This window comes from Tauraco erythrolophus, chromosome 16, assembly GCF_009769465.1.
Source record: "Tauraco erythrolophus isolate bTauEry1 chromosome 16, bTauEry1.pri, whole genome shotgun sequence".
Classification (NCBI taxonomy): domain Eukaryota; kingdom Metazoa; phylum Chordata; class Aves; order Musophagiformes; family Musophagidae; genus Tauraco; species Tauraco erythrolophus.
In genome coordinates, this window is record NC_141480.1 from 3,299,109 (window position 1) to 3,318,968 (window position 19,860).

Genomic DNA, 19,860 nt, shown 5'->3' on the forward strand with positions numbered 1-19,860 from the left:
ACCAGCTGAGCCGTGCCGGGTGTGCGTTGCTCCTCTGACTGGGAGAGTGGATGGACGATGTTGGGTGAGAAGGAGGAGGGATTCGGCTCAGCTCAGCACATCCAGTCTCTGTTTTGACTGTATCGCCCGGGCGTGATGCTGCAGGGCAGACTGAAGCGTGCTCTGCAACGGAGAGAGATGAGTGAGCGTGGAAAGGCGGATAACCAGCGATTTGGCATGAATGTGATCATTGATCAGTGGGCTGGATTGTCCAAAGAAAAATGCAGTGGGTAGCAGGGGGAGAAAATAGGAGGAAGAAGCAGACGATATACTGCATGAGCCATCCAAGAAGTGGCTAAAAGAGGAGCAGAACCACAAAAGGATAAATTCATGAAGCCAGGAGAGTGCCACAGGAATCCTATTCCTTCTCTTGGAAGAACAGTGCTCAAGCTCTCAGCTAAGGCAGATTCAGTGGCTGCTTTGGAGGCATGTGAGGGTGGTAAACCCACTCTGGCTTCCACTGTTAACCAGAAAAGTGTCTGATTTGTGACCAAAATCCAGATGCCCTCATTTTCCCGCCCTGGCACTGATGACTGCGTGCCCATGGACTGTAGGGTGACTGTTCTGGCTTTATAGACACAATGCAATAAATGTTATGGCTGCAGCTTTCCCAGATGTACAGGCAGACTTTGCTCCTAACTATGCAGCCTAAAATGATTTGAAAATTACAAATCCCATAAAATGTGGCTTATCAGGCTGCATCAAACCCAGGATAACTGACAAAATTTGTCTGCGGTGCAAAAAGGACATGAGATGGGACCCAGCTGCCTACGTGGCTCAGCAGAGCACTTCATTGACCTGCATGAAGGGCAGCATGAGCTTCATTTTAGACCCATTTTAACAGGGGATGAAAAGACTAGATCAACATCTTCACGTTTCACAGGAGCAGAAGGTGAGCTTGGATCCAAAATCTTATTTACCGTCCCTCTCTCACAGCCTTTTGTACATTATGCTAATAAATAGTGCTGCACAGGCACAACTTGATCCAAACCCTGAAGAAATGGATAAGAACTGCCAGGTGCTCCATCCTCTGAAAATCAGATCATGCATTTAGGCGACCAAACGTGGCTTTCTGAGCCAGTTTCAGGCACCCTTTTCAAAAGCTGGTGGTGTGGCATATTGTACCGGGTCCTGGCTGTAACCAAACCTGATGAGTTTTCTTGAAATAAATATTGTGTGAAGAAGCTCAAGAAATCCCTCACTTTCCATCTTTCTTTTCCTCAAATGCATTAGCAGCTGATTTGTCCTTCTGGCTACTCTTAGGTCCTTCTGAACCATTGTCACCAGTTGCATGTCCCATGTGCCTCCCTCTCCACTCGCTGCATCCAGGCTGAGTTCGCTGCTTGGGAATATCGCTCAAGCCATGGAGTGTCCATGTCAGCCCCCGCTATGGTTAAAACCAACCCTGTAAGCAAACCCTCATCATTTTATTTATGACTTTTGGATGAGATAATGGTTTTCCACTTTGAAAAGAAAGCTCTCTACTTCAACATTTATTTTCTATAAATGCCTTGGCATTTATATTGCAACAGGAGACTATTCAGTGACATTATCTGATAAATATCACGTTATACAGCTGCAATTTACAATGCATATATTTTTAACAGTGCTTCTAAGCTAAATTAAATGCTTCTAAAATATGGTACTTGGAGAAAACAAATGTCTGTTCTAGCAATTTTGTTTTTCAGGGCGCACTATTTTTTTAAAACCAGATACCATCTTTATCCTGTCAGGCAGTAAATTATGCACTTGCACTTTCATAAACTCTCCCCTTGGGAACTTAGTCAATGAAATGGAAATGTCTTTTTCACACCCTCCAACTCCAGAGAAATACAGGGGAAATAGCCAACTTGGTTATAAACTGAATGTCTAGAGGGAATCCATATAAAATATGGATTAATGCAGCCTTGATGCATGTATTGTTTAGCATATGTACCGTTCACTCAAATGGCGCATTGGATTGTGACTCAGATCTTTAATGTCTTTCTTTTTTTGTTGGTTTGGTTTTGTTTGGTTTTGTTTTTTAATTGGGAGAGTAATTGCATGTTCTGTGGTGGGATCTGCAGGTAGGAAGACACCCACTGGCTGGCACCTGGCTGTTAACATCCCTCCCAAGCCAGGGCAGATGCAGGAGAAAAACCCTCTTGGCCTGCTCAGAGGAGTAAAACACAACAGCTGTTACACCTAGATGGATCCTTCCCTGGGTTGTGGGGTGGGAATGGGCAGGACAGAGGTTTGCAATGGCATGTCCTGCCTTTGGGATAGCTTTTCATGAGGGAGAGAAGTTCAACTAGTTGAACTAGATGATCCTTGTAGGTCCCTTTCAATTGAGCTATTCTAAATCTACTTCTGTTGTCATCATCCATCAATCAGAACTGCAGAGTTTGCCCACAGCAGTTAAATGTCTTTACGTGAAACTCAGAGCCATGTTATCTCATCACCACATCTAATGTGGAAAGTTTGAAATGCCAACAAAAAGGGAGCAAAGGAATAAAAGTGGGGAAATGTGTTGCAGGGGAGTCTGTTGTGATTCCCAAGGATCTGTCCAAAGCAGGAGGAGCTACAACAGGTCACAGGAGCAGCACTGAAGCTGTTCAGCTGACCACTGGTGGTCCTTACTTCCCCAAATCTACCCTCAAGCGCCCTACAAAAGCCCCAGTTCTTCCAGTCTAGAGACTGCATGAAATGTGACGTATTAGATGTGCTTTGCAATAGAAGTGAACTTACAGAAAACAGAGGAACCAACAAAAAAAGGAACCTTGAAATTTGGCAGAAAAAAAATCTGTGCACGAACCCCACAAGAACGTGAGCATCTTTGCACAAAACCACTTACGGATGCATTCCTTAAAGGTAATCCCTTCAGACAGAGAGAGGCTGCCATTTCTTTGAAAGATATTAAAGCAGCTGTTGCTAGAACATAGAGGATTTTTGAGCTATCCATCAAGGGATGGATGTTTGTAATGCTATAGCTATTTTTTTTGTTTACAGTTTATTTCGATACCCAATTTCTAGCTACTGAAGGTAATTGAGACTGCAAACAAAATCTCACTATCCGCTGATGTGCCAAATCAAATTTTCTTCTCCTGTAAGTATAGTATTTTTCCTTAGCTTCAGAGAGGAAAAGAATTATGCAGAATGAATGAGAAAGAAAAGGATTAGTTTATATAATGACCATAGCAGCCATCTCTCCCTTGATCTTTATGTAGTAGGTCGTTCTCGAAGATGAGAGTGATTATTATTGTAATTTAGAACCGAGCTGGTTCTTTTTCCTTCTACTGCATCTGCTCACTGCTCTCCAAATTAACACAAATTTCATTAAAAACTAAATATCCTGACTATAGCTGGGATATTTCACATCTCTACCTGGGATATGGATGCAAGAAGATTTTCATCATCTTTGCGCTCCTCTCCTGGAATGGCTGTGTACTGCTCTGGTCCTGGGTAGAAACTGAAGTAGCCATGAGGCTATTTTGATGACTTCTGGCTATCAGAGGCCTCAGAAAAGGGTATCTAAGGCAGTAAATTAGCAGCCATGTGTCTCCTGCACTGCTTTCAAGTTGTGTGGTGCATCTGAGATCTCCATGAGCTGTCATCAGAGCATCTCCCTGCCCGGTGGTGGTCCTCCAGCACCCAGCCTGAGGGCTAGGTGTGCATCACTGCAGACACAGGCTGAGGGAGCTGAGCTTTCCTCCCAGCTTCTCACCAGCCAACGTTACTAAACAGATGTTTCTAAGGGTTTTCAAAACGACATTGAATTTTCATTATAGTTGAGGACCACTCACGCTCCCTCGGACCTGTCCTATCTGGTGCTAATGCACCTCAGTAATCAAATTTGATGACGACAAGGCAACTGGCTTTTCCTTTTCCTCTCCCATGAGATCTATCTGCACTGAGATTTTCACTGGTTTTAAGTCGAGAAGGTTCTATTAAACCAAAGTGTTGGGAGATGAACTATTTTATACGCTTGTTCTCCTGAAGTTGCTTTAACAGGTTTGCAATCATGGCTCTAGGGTGGGCCAGTTCACCCCTAAAATCGACGTATTCCCAGCTAGTTGTGCCAGCACTGCGCTCCCCCAAAGCGTGGCAGCCCCGGGGCACGGGCAGTGGAAGCAATAGCTCTGTGGCACTTTGGGGGACTCGTGTTCAGCGATGGGGTTTAACTCTGCGAAACTCGTACCAAGCTCATAAAGACTCCATCCTTCACTTAAAACCATCTGTCAATTCTACTTACGTGCTCATCATTGAAAGGTTGCCTATATTTTTCTTTTCAAAATGCAAAAATAAGCACCGGTGAATGAAGATGAAAGGAAAATGATGCTGGTTTCTTCCCTGGAGATCGTATTTCTTACTTGTTGCATAACTGCTTATTTTAGCATCAATCAGCCGAGCCTTTGTTGTGTAGACAATTCTGTCCTTTTAGAGGATTTGTGCAGTATTATTTCTTCCAGAATGCTTTTTGTTTTGCTTTTATTATTAGATTTATTTCTTCTCTTAGCGAATGCCAGCTGACAACACCCTGTCAGAGCTCGTCATAAGTGTTGCATAAATGTCATACTATGTAAACTGAGTATCATATATATCATATACATGACCTTTCTGTAGAGCCATCCATCAGGTGTTACCTCTGTGTGTTTTATACGTACGTGTTACATATATACATTTGTATGCAAGTTTTGTATAAATGTGCATATAGGGTAGCCAAAAATCTGTTAAGCGTGTGATCGCTACTGCCCAGGAAAGTACTCAAAATGCAGAAGTGTCCGAACTCTTGTTGCCAGCACAACTTAATCTACGCCCTTTTGTTGAAGCAGGCCAAGATTTTCATTGCATGATCACATACTGTTTTTCTTCTGCATCACTGTGGCGTGCAGTGCATGAGATGGTTAGTGAGGGGCTTGTTCCTATTGTTCTGCGCATGATCCTGAGCCTTAGCTCAGCACATTTTTCACATATCTGACCACTTTTGGATTTTGCAGCAATAGAAAATACAGCTCTAATATTCCTGTGCACGGTTTTCAAAGCAGAATGAGGTGCTCACCTTCTGGATGGCAAAAACGCAGTTGGGTTGAGCCCAGGGGTGCTGTGGACCTGCTGCGTGCAACCCGTCTGCACCGGGGAACCCATGTGCATACGTGAATTTTGAGGTGGTGTGACCTTCTGTAGAGGTGTTGACCAGACATCCTGGAGAAATAGCCAGAAGAGTCTTGTAGGGGTGCACAAGACCACAGCAGGGATGTTGGCAGGCTTCTCTGAAGACAGAATTATTAATTTTCTCGTGTCTTTTTCTACGGTACTTTTCACTACGCTGCATCAGTGCTTCAGCACCTTCATTAATCCTCCCCAAACACACACCCGTTACGAAGATGGGTCAGGGTGACACATGGGTGGATTAAGGTCAGTTTTGACTAATTCAGAGCACTCCATCTGAGAAGTGCAATGTCTGCTTTTTTGGAGTGTTTAACGTGATACAGCACTTCATACGTGCAAGCACAGCACCCGCTGCTTCCAGCTGTACTCTGATGGATGTCAGCAATTCGGGCTAAAGGTTTCAAGCTACGCACCCACAACGTGGACAACACAACCGTCAGCATCCCAAAGTTTGGTTTAATGACTTTGTTAGCATTATGAAGCCTGTGGCAAGGGCAAGGAGAGCATCCTCTTCCTCAGGACAGTTTTATCCTGTCCTCGCACTCAGACTGTGTCCATGTCTCGCAGCCCTCACATTGCTCCATGGGTGGCTTTTGGTTCTGTAGATAAGATGAGGATCTGTCCAAAATTTGTTTCCTTTTGACTTACGGAGCAGGTCCATGGCGTGCAGGTATCATGTGGAAAACAGATTGCGACAATGTCATTAAGAGCTACATTAGAATAGGCATGGACAAGAAAGTCTCCATGAATTGGTATGGAATGCCTCGCTTTGGACATTTCTGACATTCTGACCAGGTAACACAGTGACCTTCAAAATATCCCTTAAGGCACCCTGTGCACATAGATGAGGTGGAACCCAGAGGTGAAGCCCTGGCAGTGAATGCTGCTGGGTGCTGGAGCAACGGGGCCAGCACCCGCCAAGGTATGTGGGGCTGACAGGGACCGACAGAAAGGGGCTGTGCTCACATGTCCCCTGCTCTTGTGCTACCAGGAAAGGCTGTTTTTAACTAGGGGCTGAAGTTTCCTCTTCCCTGGGGGGCTGCTGAGTGGGCTCTGAGCACCTGGGGCAGCAGGTGACCCAAGAGCAGCATCTTGAGAGATTTCAGCAGCCAGAAGCAGGCAGGGTTTTTGCCATGTGCTGTGAGCTGCTCTTCTTCAGAGCCCAATAAAGTGACTAATTTGGGTGGGTTTATCTGAAAGACCATAAAAGGCTGCCTCATGCCAAATTTCAAGACCCTATTTCCAGAGTTAACAGTCCAAAAAACCACAGCAAGCCTAAGAATGACCAAAGCAATACTCCTCTCCTCTCCTCTGCTTTCATCCTTGGAAGAGCCAAAGGACCTAGAGCATTTGGAAAACATCCAGTATAGGCTGCCAAGGCAGAAAGTTGCAGCCTAATTCATTCAAGTTTGGCAAATTACAAGGAGCCAGACAGGGATGTCTACTGAGGACCATCTGACCACCGTAGCTGTGGTAGTTCCAGCTGTGGTCCCAATGGTTTTTAACAACCGGTATCTCACCGTTTTAGAGCTGACCAGCTTAATAAATTTGAGATGATGGCAGATTGTGATGGAAAGACCATCTTTAATATGAATTTTAATCCTCTGCAGCAATGGTTTGAAACGGTGCAAGACAACTTCTGCGATTTGTTTTACTGTAGGGCCTCCAAGAGTTTGGAAAGATGTACGTGGTACAGACCGCTCCATCCCATCAGTATTATTTTAATTTAAGGAAGTGTTTCTATCTCGACAGCCACCCTGTTGCTGTTTCTAATCCCTGGGAAAGAGCTGCCCGTGGGCAGCCCTGAGCCACACAGAGCCCAGAGCATCCCTTTGGGGAGCACATGGCGGGGTCACCCCGGGGGGGGGCGGGGGAGGCGGCAGCGGCTCCGCTCCTCTCCGCGGAAACTCTGCGAAGTTTTTTTGGGGGGGACACGACACACACACCCCCACCCGCGGGGCTTTGCTGCTGCAGCCGCATCTCCACCCCAGCCGCTACTCGTCCCTCCGCGGGCGCTGGGCGCCTCCAGCGCGGCCGCGTGTGCCGGCGCGGCCCGCGCAGCCCTGCCCGCGGAGCAGCGCGGAAGCACCGCGGCCCTCCCCGGCAGTTCCCACCCCGGCCGCCCTCCCCGCGGCCGCGGAAGTTTGCTACGCGGGGGGGAGGGAGGGTGAAGCGGCTCCGCACCGCGGCCCCCGCCCGCTCCGCGATGGGCAAGAACCGTCTTTTTGACGCAGGAGAAATGGCAAATTTTAAGTACGTCATTAATATGGCGCCAAAAGCTTTTTTTTTTTTTTTTTTTTAAGTATAAGCTTTTTTTTTTTTTTTTTTTTTTTAAGGTTGCAGAAGCGGCTCCGTCTACGCCTGTGCACAGCGCGGAGAGGGGGAGCGGAGCGGGGCCGGGGTGGGGGGGGGGGAGGAAGAGGAGGGAAAGAGTGTGAGTGTGCGTAAGTGTGTGTGCGTGTGCAAGGGCCAGCGCAGCCGGCGGGACGCCTGCGGGGCCAGCGGGCTCCGGGCGTGCGGCGCTGGGGCTCCGGGCAGCGCCATGGGGCCCCGGCGGCCGGCGGGGGGGTGAGGAGCGGGGCGGGCGGGCGGCGGCGGCGCGGCCCGGGATGGGACCGGCGCTGGCCGCACCTGGCCCTGCCGCTGCGCCTGGGGAAGGAAGAAGGCGCAGGAGGGGAAGAAATTGAAGATTTGGAGCGGGTGGCGGCGGCGGGGGGGTGTGTGTGTGTGTGTGTGTGTGCGCGCGTGGGGAAGCGCCGCCACCATTATCCGTCCCCGCTCCGAAAGTCGCTTCCCCGCCTCCCTGCCGGAGCCCGAGCGGCGGCGGGGCGCGGAGAGCCGGAGGAAGTGCGGGGTAAAAAAGAAAGAGAAACAGGCGGGCAGGGCTCGCCCGGCCGCCGCGGAGCGGCCATCTCGGCTGGGAGCGGGGCCGCATCCATGGAGTTACCGGGCGGCCGCTCCTAAGGAGGGCCCGGCCGGCGCGGCCCCGGCAATGACACCGGATTGAGCCGGCGAGGGGGCTCTCCCGGCCGGGGACTGCGGGAGCATCCCCCGCCCCCCGCCTCCTCCCCGCCCGTAACCCGAGAGACAGCCTCAACTCTTGGAGGACACTCTCCTGGCAAAGGTAAAGGCTCGGCGGGGCTGGCGTCGGGAATGGGCTTATTTTGCAGCGGATGGTTATTTTGCAGCTCCCCCTGCTTTGCTTGTATGTATTTATTATTTTTTTATTTATTTTTTTTCCCCCCTCCCTCCTCCCCTGCTCACCTCCCCCCCCGGCTGCGAGGCGGGGGATGTGCAGCATTTCCAGGGGTGGATTGCGCATGTTGGTCACTCTTGTTTTTAAAGTGTACGAGGGAAGGCAGCGGGAATGTAAACAAGAACTTTTTAAAGGGTCGGCTCCGCTGCTTCGCTTTTTTTGATTTCCTAAATTAATGACTGCGGCAGAGGCTGCCCCGCACCCGGGGCGGGGGGGGGAAGCGGGGGGGGGGGGGGGGGGGGGGGGGGGGGGGGGGGGGGGGGGCGCGCACCGCGGCGATGTGCGGTTACTGGGATGGGGCGGGGGGGTGTGCTCCGGGGTTTCCGCGGCCGCGGAGGCAGCTTTAGGGCTGAGGAGCGGTGGGCCCGCGGGCGCGGAGCCGGGATGGCGGTGCCCGGGGGCGTGGCGGCTGTCGGCTCCCGCCTGCCCTCCCTCCCCACCGCCGGGCTTCGGGGCTTTCCCCGCCGCCTTCCACCACCGAGCCGCTGGGTCTCCCGCTTGGCGGGCCTGGGGGGTTCGGTGATGGGGGGGGGGCTGGAGTAGCCGCCCCCCCCTTGCACCCCCCAAGCCCGAAAACATCCCTCCATGACCCGACTGGGTGTCTTACCTGCCCCCCGCCTCCGCTTCGGGGTTGAAGGCAGCGACCTGGAAGTTGGGAAGTGCTTGCGAAGGTAGGGGGGATGCTGAATTGTCAAGCTCGAGGAGAAAAGAAAAAAAAAACACTAATAAATTTTAAAATACATGTATATATCTTCATACCTGTACATCCTGAGCGCTTTTTGAGTGGGAAGGAAAGGATGGCATTTCCAGGGAAAATTCCCAGCTCCTTCTCTCAGCACCCCCAGTGAAAATTGTTTATTTACGGGTTTGAGCGTAGACTTTCCTGCCACTGGGACATTTCTAAGAGGGGATTTTGCTTGAGGGCAAAAAAATAAATAAATAAAAATCAATGATCTCAGGCTTTCTCCCAGGGGTGAGGAGCTCCGGCTCTTAGGAATGGTGTTTGACCTTTAAGCATTTATTGGCTACTGAGGTTAAAATAAGCTTGAGAGAGAAGTAAAAATAGCTTGCAGAAAGGTTAAATCAAAGGTTAAATTTGTTTTTCCTAGGAAAATTGAGGCTGATGTCCAAAAATGAAGGCTCAGAGCGAAAGATGGGAGGGCACGCGTTAGGTCTGTGGGCAGGGAGATGCAATTCCTTCCAAGTATTGGTGGCTGCTGATAGTGTTGGACACCAAGTTCTGAAAGTTGGTGGAGAAGTGGTCTTCAAACTGAGGTGTTTAAAACAGGGTCTGGTCTTTGCCTTTTTCTGGGTGTTTGATACAAAGATCGGGGTGTCCATAACTCCTGTTGATTTTCCTGTGAGTTGCGGATGCTCAGAGACCTGCAGGATGGAGCAGCCGTGCCCTGGGTCCCTGCCCTGTGCCCTGGGTCCCTGCCCTGTGCCCAGGGTCCCTTGCCCGGTGTCCTGGCTCCCTGCCCCATGCCCTGGGTTCCTGCCCGCTCCCTCCTGCCTGAGGGCAGGGGTGGCCCCGAGTGCCCGCAGTAACCTTTCTGATTACCTGTGCTCTGTCTGGGCTTGCTGAAGGAAAAAAAAAAAAAAAAAAGGATAATTAGAGGGTAACAAGTTAGAAGAAGCAAGCAAAGTTATAAATGTGAGTAGTAAAGAAAAAAAAAAATCCCCTTCTTGATGTGGAAGAAGGCAAAGCACAGGAAGTAAACGAGGGCTTGTTTTGTTTTAAATTCAAATGAGATTAAATTTTGCCCCAGGGAGCCAAGACTGCAAGCGGAGCTGCAGTGGAGAGGAGGAATGGCTCTCCCTTCACCTGGGCAGCTGAGTTTTTGCTGAAGATGTTGGAGCTGACAGCAGGCGGTGGAGGAGGCGGAGGGGCAGGCGAGCCCCGGCGGGCAGGGGCAGGCTCCGGCTGCCCAAAAAAATGGGTGTTCCTGGGTACCAGGATCGTGCCCTGCTGCCTTTACACCTCGTAGGGATACCAGGGAGGTTAGGAAGGGAGCAGCAGGGCTTGCCCTGAGATGGGAAGGCTGTGCCCCAGGATTTGCCGGCGGTGCGTTGGCACAGTCGACGCGCATCCTTGGGTGAAAAAGTTTGGTTCTGCTGTTATTGTGAAATTGGGGCTGCGCCTGCGTCGGGGGATGCTCCTGCTCTCTCGGAGCCAAAATTGTTAATGAGACAAGGCAACCGGACGAGGAGAACCCTCCTGGGGTGTAAAAACTGGGACCTCCCAGCCCTCCACCCTTCTCCTGATATTTTCTAACAACCTGCTCCTGTTCCTGGACAGAAGGAAATAGTTAATGCGGAGGGGAAGCGTGGATGAGCTGCTCCTTGGCTCCCTGTCACCCGCAGGGACGATGGGACGGGGTGTCCCCGGGAGCAGGGGGGTCCCTGGGAGCGGCGGGGGGTGTCCGTGGGAGCGGGGGTCGGGGCTGGCCGGAGCGGAGCGCGTGCCGCTGGGGGCACTATGTTCTGTTTGTGTTCCTATTTCTGTGCCGGAGGAGCAAACAGGGAAGTGGTTTTTCTGCAGTCTCATTGCAGCTCGCAAACAGCGCGCACGGTGCAGCCGGTGTTGCTCCGCTGTCACGGCGGCAGAGGTGACGGCGCCGGGGGGACCGGGCGCGGGGCATCCCTTAGCGTGCGGATGAGCGCTGGGAAGAGGTGATGACCAAATACTTCGGTTTTGTTTTTTTTTGTTGTTGTTGTTTTACTGCAACTTCAGCAGGTTTCTGTGCCCGTTCCCTGTGTGCACAGGCACGTAGGAATTTCTCTGGTTCGCTTGCTACAACCCAGAATGGTTCATTCTTGCAACCAGCCCCTGCGCACGGGGCTGTGATGCCACCGGGAGCTCCATATCCCACGTGGACTTGATGTTTGCAGGGAACTGGGATTCCCCAGAGCACAGGGATTCTGGAGGACTTCGCAGAGGGCGAGGAATTCCTCGGAAGCGGTTGTTTGGTGGCCGAAAGGCTAGATGAAGCGTGTTGGTGTAGCGTGTATGGGAGTTCGCATGGAGCAAGGAATGCCCAGGTGGGACAGGAGCTCACAGTCTGGGTGCACTGAAGAACGCTGCTGCCCTCAGTCCTCCCAGGTAGCATGGGCTGCCTAAAATGACATCTCCAAAAGCTCTTCTCCAGCCCTTCTCTGCTGCGAGGCAGGAGCGGGCAGCCTGAGGCCATCATTTCAATTTTACCACCAGTCCTGCGGCTCCTTTGGCCAAGACCCTACTGATTTACATTTGTTTAGGCTGATGGAGGGCCATCATCTTCCTCGGTTTAGCATTTATCTGCCTTTCTCAGCTTGAACAAAGGCGATGCTGAACATGTGTGTGTTTGCAAGCAGTTCTGTTTTCGGCTTTCCCGGCCTTAGGCAGGGCCATGCCTGTGGATTCGGGTTGCAGACACTTCAGGGGGATGTTCATTTGTTTAGAAAAGAAACCCACATCTGTTTCTGTTTGAATTTTTTAAGCGAGCATACATAGAAACCTTTCTCTTGGTTTCTGGCTCTGTAAAAGCTCGATTTTGGGCCAAGTTTGACCTAACGGTGACCTTTTCAAAGTATTACAAATTTTTTTGGTATTTGTTTATGACTTTAATAATGATGCCATGCGGGGAGTGGGTCAGTTAAAGGTGAAATTAGCTTCTAATGTAAACAAAGGATTAATTTTGGAGTAGACACCGTATTTTATGGAGACTTTAAAATGCTTAGTAGTACACCAACTGAATTGCTCCTGAAAGGTTGCTCCCAGCGAGGCTTGTCGGGGCCCAGGGAGTGCGAGGGATGTGGGTGACGGGTCCCCTGGAGCCGGGTGCTGGAGGCATGTCGGGAGCCGATGGCTCCCCCAGCTACCATCAGACTTTATAACCCTGTGCTCCAGATGGGGAAATGGCCCAATTACCTTTCTTCTACAGTAAATTCCTCTCTTAAGTACCGTGTTGTTTACTACTGTTTGGCTGCTCAGGAAGATGGGTCCCTCAGAAAACAGCTTCTTCTTAGCACTGCCTGGAAGTTAACCATTTTCTGAAAAGATCTGTTTGAGCTCTGTGGTTTTGACCCCAAATTTTCCTTCCTTCAGCCCTATGGGCTGTCGTGTGCCATCCCCTGCCCAGGCGGTGGTTGCCATTCAGTGCTGCTGTTTTCGGACATGTCCACATTTTGCTCAAGCCAGAATTTTGTTCGGGGCGATTTAGTGCAATTCCGTTCAGAGGATGCTGTCTCGGATCCTGCCAAACAGTGGCAAACTGATTTACTGAAGTAGGGCCACTATTTTACCTGCAATTTGAGCCACTTCTCTGTGTGAATATGAGTTCATACTGTTACATAGTGAGCGTGTAAAAGCGTGTTGTGTAGGTAGGAGCAGGTCAGAAGCAGGATGCAGGGGCCAAGTTCAATTAAAGGGATGATCAGTGCATCTTCTCACATATGTATCAGAGCCAAAACCGGTCCTAGCATCCTGACACCTGTGCTGTGCATTAACCGTATACCTTTTTCCCCTCTCTTGGAAGGAGAGCGATGTCAACAACACCGTCTTGCTGTAAAGGCAAAGATGGGAAACACTGGGAATCCCACCGGGTATCGGTAGCGTTCGGGTGTTTCTTTTCCCCATTGACTTTGGGTTATTTAATCTCTGTGATAGGAACTCCAGAATCAGTAAAAGCACAGCTCCAGCTTTGTGCTCCAAAAGCCTTTTTGCCACTTCAGACCAGTAGGAACTGGTTTAAAAGGTTCAGGTAGAATTTCCACTAAAAGTAAGTAAACTGCAGTTAGAGCTGCCTTCAATATCGTTTTCCCCAAGCAAAATCTAATGCTGCTTGGAAGAAGGCTGGTTTAATAACATCTGTTTCCTCTTGAATCGCTTGGGGGAAAGTATTGATATTGCCATTTTCTCGAGGAACATTTTTAATCGTGTTTTGACAGGGCAGTGCCTTACCACAACACTGGTAGTTAAAACGTTTATGATACTTCGTAGTATTATCCCTGATAATGGTGTGATAAAACATAGCACATCCATTGTAAAATACAAGCTTTTGTATTTTGTGTTTTGGGTTTTGTGTGCTTATGTGGGACTTTTCCTGTTGTTTGGGGCGAAGTGGCATTCTCTAGCCTGCTATCCAGTCTGCGTGCTGCTAGTACCTGCTGCGACCAAACCACACAAATCCAGTGTTTTATGATCATTCCCGCTTACTATTTGCGGAAGCACTAGTGTGTATGCCATGTTAACACCCTTAGATTCTTCCAAAACATCTCAGAAAGTAGTAGGAAGATTTCCTCGAGATTAACATTGTTGCCTGCTGGTGTGTTTTAACTCATAGCCTGTTGGGCAGTTGTCCCATCCATGGGGAGCACTTCCCATCCAGAGCTCCCAAAGTCCTGTATCGGGGCTCACATTGATCAGCCACCAGCCACATGGGTAAACTGAGGTCTTCAAAAGTTAAAACAGCTTTTTTCTTTTTTCTTTTTTTTTTTTTTTGAAAGCGTCTACTGGTACAGGTAGTTGACTTTCAGTTCCTAAGGGACGAGTTCAGGAGAACCCGCTGATTTCAAGCAGTTTCTGTGGCTTGTTCAAAGTCACAAAGCAAATCAGCAGCTGAGCTTGAAACGGGTCTCCTGTCCTCTTAATCGGTGTGGTGGTACCCACCACCGTGGTTCTATCTCAGAGAGAATGGAGAAGTCGCAGCACCTATGCAGAAGCCACTTGCTCACCCCTCCTGGGAGCTGCGGTGCTGGTGGTGCTGCCAGGGGGCTGCACGGCTGTGCCTGAGCGGGCAGAGCAGCTCTGGGTGATGGGAAACGTGCTTCAGGCTTGGCTAGTGCCCGCTGGCTGTGTGACAGATACACCCCAAGTCTTAAAAGAAGTAGATAGCGCCTGAGTGGGAAGATGAGTCAGAAGGTAAAACCCCAGGCTGGTTGTACACAGGGGTCCTCTCCAGCACCGCGATGCTCGGACTTCCCCAGGCAGACATCCTGAGAATACACACGGTTTCCATTCTTCTGTCTGTTCGCTGCTCGAATTTGCAGCCCAAACAGGTGGTCCACGGGATGATGTCTTTTGGTGGTCCACGGGATGATGTCTTTTGGTGGTCCACGGGATGATGTCTTTTGGTGGTCCACGGGATGATGTCTTTTGGTGGTTCACGGGATGATGCTTTTTGGTGGCTCGTGTGATGTCTTTTGGTGGTGTACGGGATGTCTTTTGTCCCATCCAGCAGCACCAGGGTCCGTGGCGGGGCATCCACGGGTGGTGATGCTCTGGCAGAGGGATGGCCGCTCGGTTGTGAATTCTGCATAGGCAAATTGCCGTGCGAAGCTGAGCAATCCAACTGTACTCGCTGTACCTTCTAGGAGTGGGGAAAACTGGTAGAGAGACACTGACACCCTTCAAGTTTTTTAAAAAGCCCTGTGAGGATTGTTTTCTTCTTTTTTTTAAGCCCCTGGGTCGTTGTCTGTTTCCAGGCTGGTGCTGAGGTAACATGGGTGTGTGCAGATATTCGGAGATAACAGTGATTTTGGTGCTGAGATGAGTTTCCTGGGCATTAAGTGTAACTGTTCAATTTCTTTTGTTACAGATGGAAGAAAAACGACGCAAGTACTCGATCAGCAGTGATAATTCAGACACCACTGACAGTAAGACCTTTAATTCAAGGCTTTGAGCGAGATAACTAAGCGATTCACCTCCAGCAGGGAAAACACTTGAATAATTACTTTGCAAAGAGTGGAGGAAACTGCATTTACTGGGAAGTCTCTGCACGATGAATCGTGCACCGGGCTGGGTTTGTCAGAAATGCAGCAACAAGCTGATACCAATTTAAACAGCCTCACGGGAGGAGTCCGGGTGAGGGAGAGCTGCTGCTGCTGATTGCAAATCTGCTACCGAAGCAAACACCCTTTGTAGACAAGTTGTCCTTTCCTGGGAGCTGCAGCCTGAGACCAGTTAGCTCTTGACTGAGTTTTCCTGGGGGATAGGGAAGTTTCTGCTGGAGTCAGGGTAGAATCAGAGCCGCCTTGTTCCCCTCTTGCAGGCTGCAGAGTGATGTGGGAAAAGGGATAAGGCTCGAGCCAGCAAAGCTTACAAGCCCACGCTTGCTTTTCGACATCTACCTCACTTCATCCTCGTTCAGGAAAGCACAGAAGCATGTGCTCAACAATAAACATGTGCGAATGTGCTGGATTTTGGCTATAAATAGAGCACTTTCCTCTCCCACTTATTCCAGGGCTTCACCCACTGCAGACATACCGCAGTGTGCGGTACCCTCGAGGCACTTACTCTAATCCCTCGTCTGGGCTCTGGAGTTTCCTACTAGTTGCTCTTGGTTTCTTACGAATGTCACAGTAATTTCATCTGGGCCGTGCTGGGAATTTGCTCTCCACACTTTACAGGATCTGGCTGCTGGATATTCGAGAACGAGAGGGACTTTGCTAAAGACACTAAACTTCTGGGCCTTTTCCTAACAGGATGATGGGGAGATTACAGGGGGTTATGGAAAGGCTGATCTTGCTGCGTTTGGCTGCCGTTCCCACAGCTTTAGCCAAAAAAATTGTCAGCGTGAGCGGAGTTTGCACGGCTGCAGCCGACGGGAACCTGCTGTTTGGCTGCCGGAGGGGACCCCCGTCCTGCTGGAGCCCTCGGGGGGGGTCTGGGGTCTGAGCTGTGCCTATGGAAAGTGCTTCAAGCTCTGTCAACACCGCTCGCTTCTCATAAAATAAAACATCTCTATCAGAAAGGGGTTTGTTTTGGAAGCTGTGCTCCAAACTTCCCGTCTCCTAATCCCCAGATGCTCAAAGGCTTACGGAGCGGAGCTGCACTAGCTGGCTCCTCTGCCGTTCGGGGGTAAGGCATCTTTAATCATGGTATTAAACAACACAGCCTTATCTCTGTTGGGCTTGGATATTTATGCTGCAGGTGATATCTAAGCTGTTGACAAACGCCCTCCTGCAGGATAATTGTAAACAAAGTGATCTTCTTTTTTATGCCTCCGCCGGGAAAGGATGGTGGTGGCACATTATCTAAGGCTACGTAGTTGTAACACCACGTGGTAGCTTGAGAGGAGAGGGCAAGGTGGAAATGGGGGACTCAATCTCAGTGTAAACTGTGGATCTGCTGCTGCTGCGACGCCTGGAGCCGCTCGGCGAGTAAAGCAGCGTTTCCCGGCGGCTGCGGCGTAGGGATGTCTGCCGTGGGCTTTGCCGACGCAGTCCTGTTACGTACTGGAATGACCAAAGAAAAAAATGCGTTTCTGTGGAGCCCACTTTGATGACATCAAGCTGCAGTCAGAATAACAGTTGTCCTTTGGAAAGCGATGCATTCAAATCAGTATGAAACACAAGAAAGTGGGTTTATCAGTTAAACAGTGCGAGGTGAACTGGTGCCTCTTCCCCTGTGAGCAGAAACAGGCAGATGAGATTTAGCTGGGCTCATCAGGGACATTTCCCACTGTGCTGGTACTGCACTGGGGACAGCCCTCATACAAGCCCAGAGCCCCCTCTGAAGTCCTTGCATCTACAGATCTGTTGTGCTTGGAATTTGCTTATGTGCACAGTGTTGTTTCTTCCAGTTCAGCCATCCAAGGATAAAATCAGTGTTAAATAGGCCTATCAATAGTTAATTTGGTGTACCCCCAACAAATCATTTTTATATAGTGGGATCTGAAGTGATCCTGCTATACAGAAGACCCAACCATTATCATTATCATAAAAAGATTTCAGTAATTAGTTTATTATTACCAAATACATGCAGCTTTTCTTTCCTTTTTTTTTTTTTTTTTTTTGACTGGTAGTAGTAGCGATAGTAACACCTATGGGTTGGAAATAAAGATTAATAACATAATGGTCCCAGCACATTTCAGGCTTCAGCTGCTGTTGCCTTGTGGAGGTGCTCGCGGTGGTGATGATAGTGCTCCAGGCAGGATGATGAGAGTCCGTTCATAACGCTCCCAGAGTAAAGTGATCCCAAATCTCGGAGCAAATACTCTCTTACTACTGAAAACTGTAAAGTGCCTTTGCTCTGTGTGTCCTGCTGCCTGGTTCCCATTAGATGCTGAACTGCACACAGGTGTGGAACTTACCAGTCCTGGCACAGGCAGAGGAATTTTGTCCAATTTAGTCAATGTTTTTTATTCATGGGATCTGAAGTCCTCGAGCAGTTCAGCTGCTTGTCTTTAAGCATCCTTGTTGGAAAATTTTTAGTCTTATCTCCTTAATTCCTGACTCCAGGAGTGCTAGCCCTGGCTCATTCCCTCCTAGAAGCTGTTCTTACTCATGGCTTTGGGTTTGCAATTCTGATGTCTGCATTGGACAACAGCTTTTTGAAATTTCAGAAGTCTGTTTCATCCTCTTTAGCAGCAGGAAAGTGACGTCGGTTTGTTTTGGTGAAGTACCCTGAGATGTGCACAGAAATAATGCCATGTCAGGGTATTGTCACCTCTTAGTGTTGACCCAGAGCATTGGCTGAGGCTGTAGTAGTGACAGTGGGGCTGGCGACAAAGACATGGGTAAAACTTGGTCTCTCTAGCTGACCTGTCTCTTTTTGCCTCGTTGCAGGTCACACCACGTCCGCCTCCAGATGCTCCAAAATTCCAAATACCAAATCCACCTGGTCACGGCAGAAGGAAAAGAAGCCCTCTGAGGTATGCGTGAGCTTTTAGGCTTTTGCCAAAGGAGTTTTCCCCCGGGGCTGTACTTGCCAAGACGTGGTGGCGACCAGTGTGCCCTGTCTGGCTGTGGGTGGTGGGTGCCAGGACAGGACATCCTTCAAGAAGCCAGAGCCCATGGTGCAGAGCCACAGCTCCCACCTGCAGTGCCAATGTCGTGCTCAGCTCTGCTGAGGCAGAAGTACCCAGTGGGCGTCTTGGACGAAGGGTGGAGGGTCCTTGTGCCCACTCCATCCCTCTTGATGCCAGCGGGAAGAGATTGAGTTTGGTGGGACTGGGAGGTCCTACACTACCGAGATAGCTACACACTGAGGTTCCCAGGTTTGGGTGCCCAGCTGGGTGCCCTTTAGTTGATGGCACAGGTCGTACCACTGATGCCAGGGAAGGGTGGCTCGGTGGCATGGAGGCTCCTCCTGGTGAATAAGTGGGAGGTACAGAGAGCTGTGAAATGAGAGACAGCACAGCTGAGCTGGAGATTATGTTGTGTTGGTCTCCTTGTGTCACGAGGCTCAAGGGCATTAAGCCGAGGCCGTTGGTGCCTGACCTTGTGGCAGGGTTCTCACAGTCCTGGCCAGTACGGGCAGCACTGCCCACCCCGAGGGCATTGCCCCGCTTGCCCCTGCCAGCTCTGCAGTGCAGGGTCTGGGACCGGCTCGGGAGGAGCTGCGTTTCCTGAGGACCGTGCTGGAAGGGCCGATGCTGTGCCCTGTTTTCCCTTACGTGCCTCGGATACGTTTCCACTAGACATGGAAACTATACGAGGCATGAGCTGCTGTTGTAGCAACTGCAGTGTTTAGCGGTGGTCATCTTCATTTCAAGAGCAGCGTGAGCAAAGCCAGAGGAACATTGTTCTCACATTCCCTTTCCTCTGGACCAGGGTCTGGAGTCAAACAGAGCTAAGTTTAGAAGCAGGTGAAGCTGGCACAGCTAGTGCCTGCTTGCAGGCTGCAAATTCCTTCCCAAGACTCCGTGTAACGCCTCACCTGAGGCTGTGGCCCCCAGTGAGCACAAACTTTTCTAACATCATTGAATCGTAGAATGGTTTGGGTTGGAAGGGACCTTAAAGATCATCTAGTTCCACCCCCCCTGCTGCGGGCATCCTCCTTGAGCATCCTCCATGGGCATCCATCCAAGGATGCATCCTCCCTTTACATCAAGCTGAGTAGAAATTTTGAGGTTTTCCTGCGGTCGCTGCCTGAATTACAGCTACGTATAGTTCTTATTGCTGTGACAGATTTACATTGATATATTTAACGTGTTGGCAGTGGATGGAGACTTAAAAAGTCCGAGTTATTTGTGCCTTGGGTAAAGAGAGGGGTTGAAAAGCTGTTGCTGCCGGCTGGGATAATTGGAAACGTTCCACAGAGCAAAGAACTAGGGGTGCAGATGTCACTGACTGCTGACAGGGTGGTCAGACAGTTGCGCGTTGGGGCTGGGAATGTCATTTTTTGGTTAGAGATGTCTCTCGAAATGGGTGTGGGGTGTGTTTTGTGACCTGAATCCGACATTGAAAAAGTGAAGCGTTTAGGGCATCTCTTCTTCCTGGGACACCGTTAACCCCTCTCTGCCACAACTACCCATCCTTGTGTCCAACACGTCCGTAAGAGCATCAGATTAACCATGTAGGTGCCTTCACGAGTCCTGTGTCGGACCTGGCTAGATGTCCGAGGATGTGACTCACGTGTGACCGGCAGTGCCACCTGTGCCACCCCGCTGCTGCCCACTAAAATCCTCCTCTGAAAGAGCCTGCGTCAGGAA

At 50.1% G+C, this 19,860-nt stretch overlaps 1 protein-coding gene across 2 annotated transcripts in view; it reads left to right on the top strand.

Annotated features, from left to right (window-relative positions):
* Positions 1 to 8,279: 8,279 nt before the first annotated feature.
* The window catches only part of JADE2 (jade family PHD finger 2), a 74,039-nt gene continuing 62,458 nt past the window's right edge, over positions 8,280 to 19,860 (top strand). For both annotated transcript variants that reach the window (XM_086621464.1, XM_086621465.1), the window contains exons 1-3: positions 8,280 to 8,311; positions 15,022 to 15,079; positions 17,993 to 18,078. In XM_086621464.1, the coding sequence (XP_086477590.1) occupies positions 15,022 to 15,079; positions 17,993 to 18,078 (144 nt within the window). In that variant the 5' untranslated portion in view covers positions 8,280 to 8,311. The remainder of the gene's footprint in view (positions 8,312 to 15,021; positions 15,080 to 17,992; positions 18,079 to 19,860) is intronic.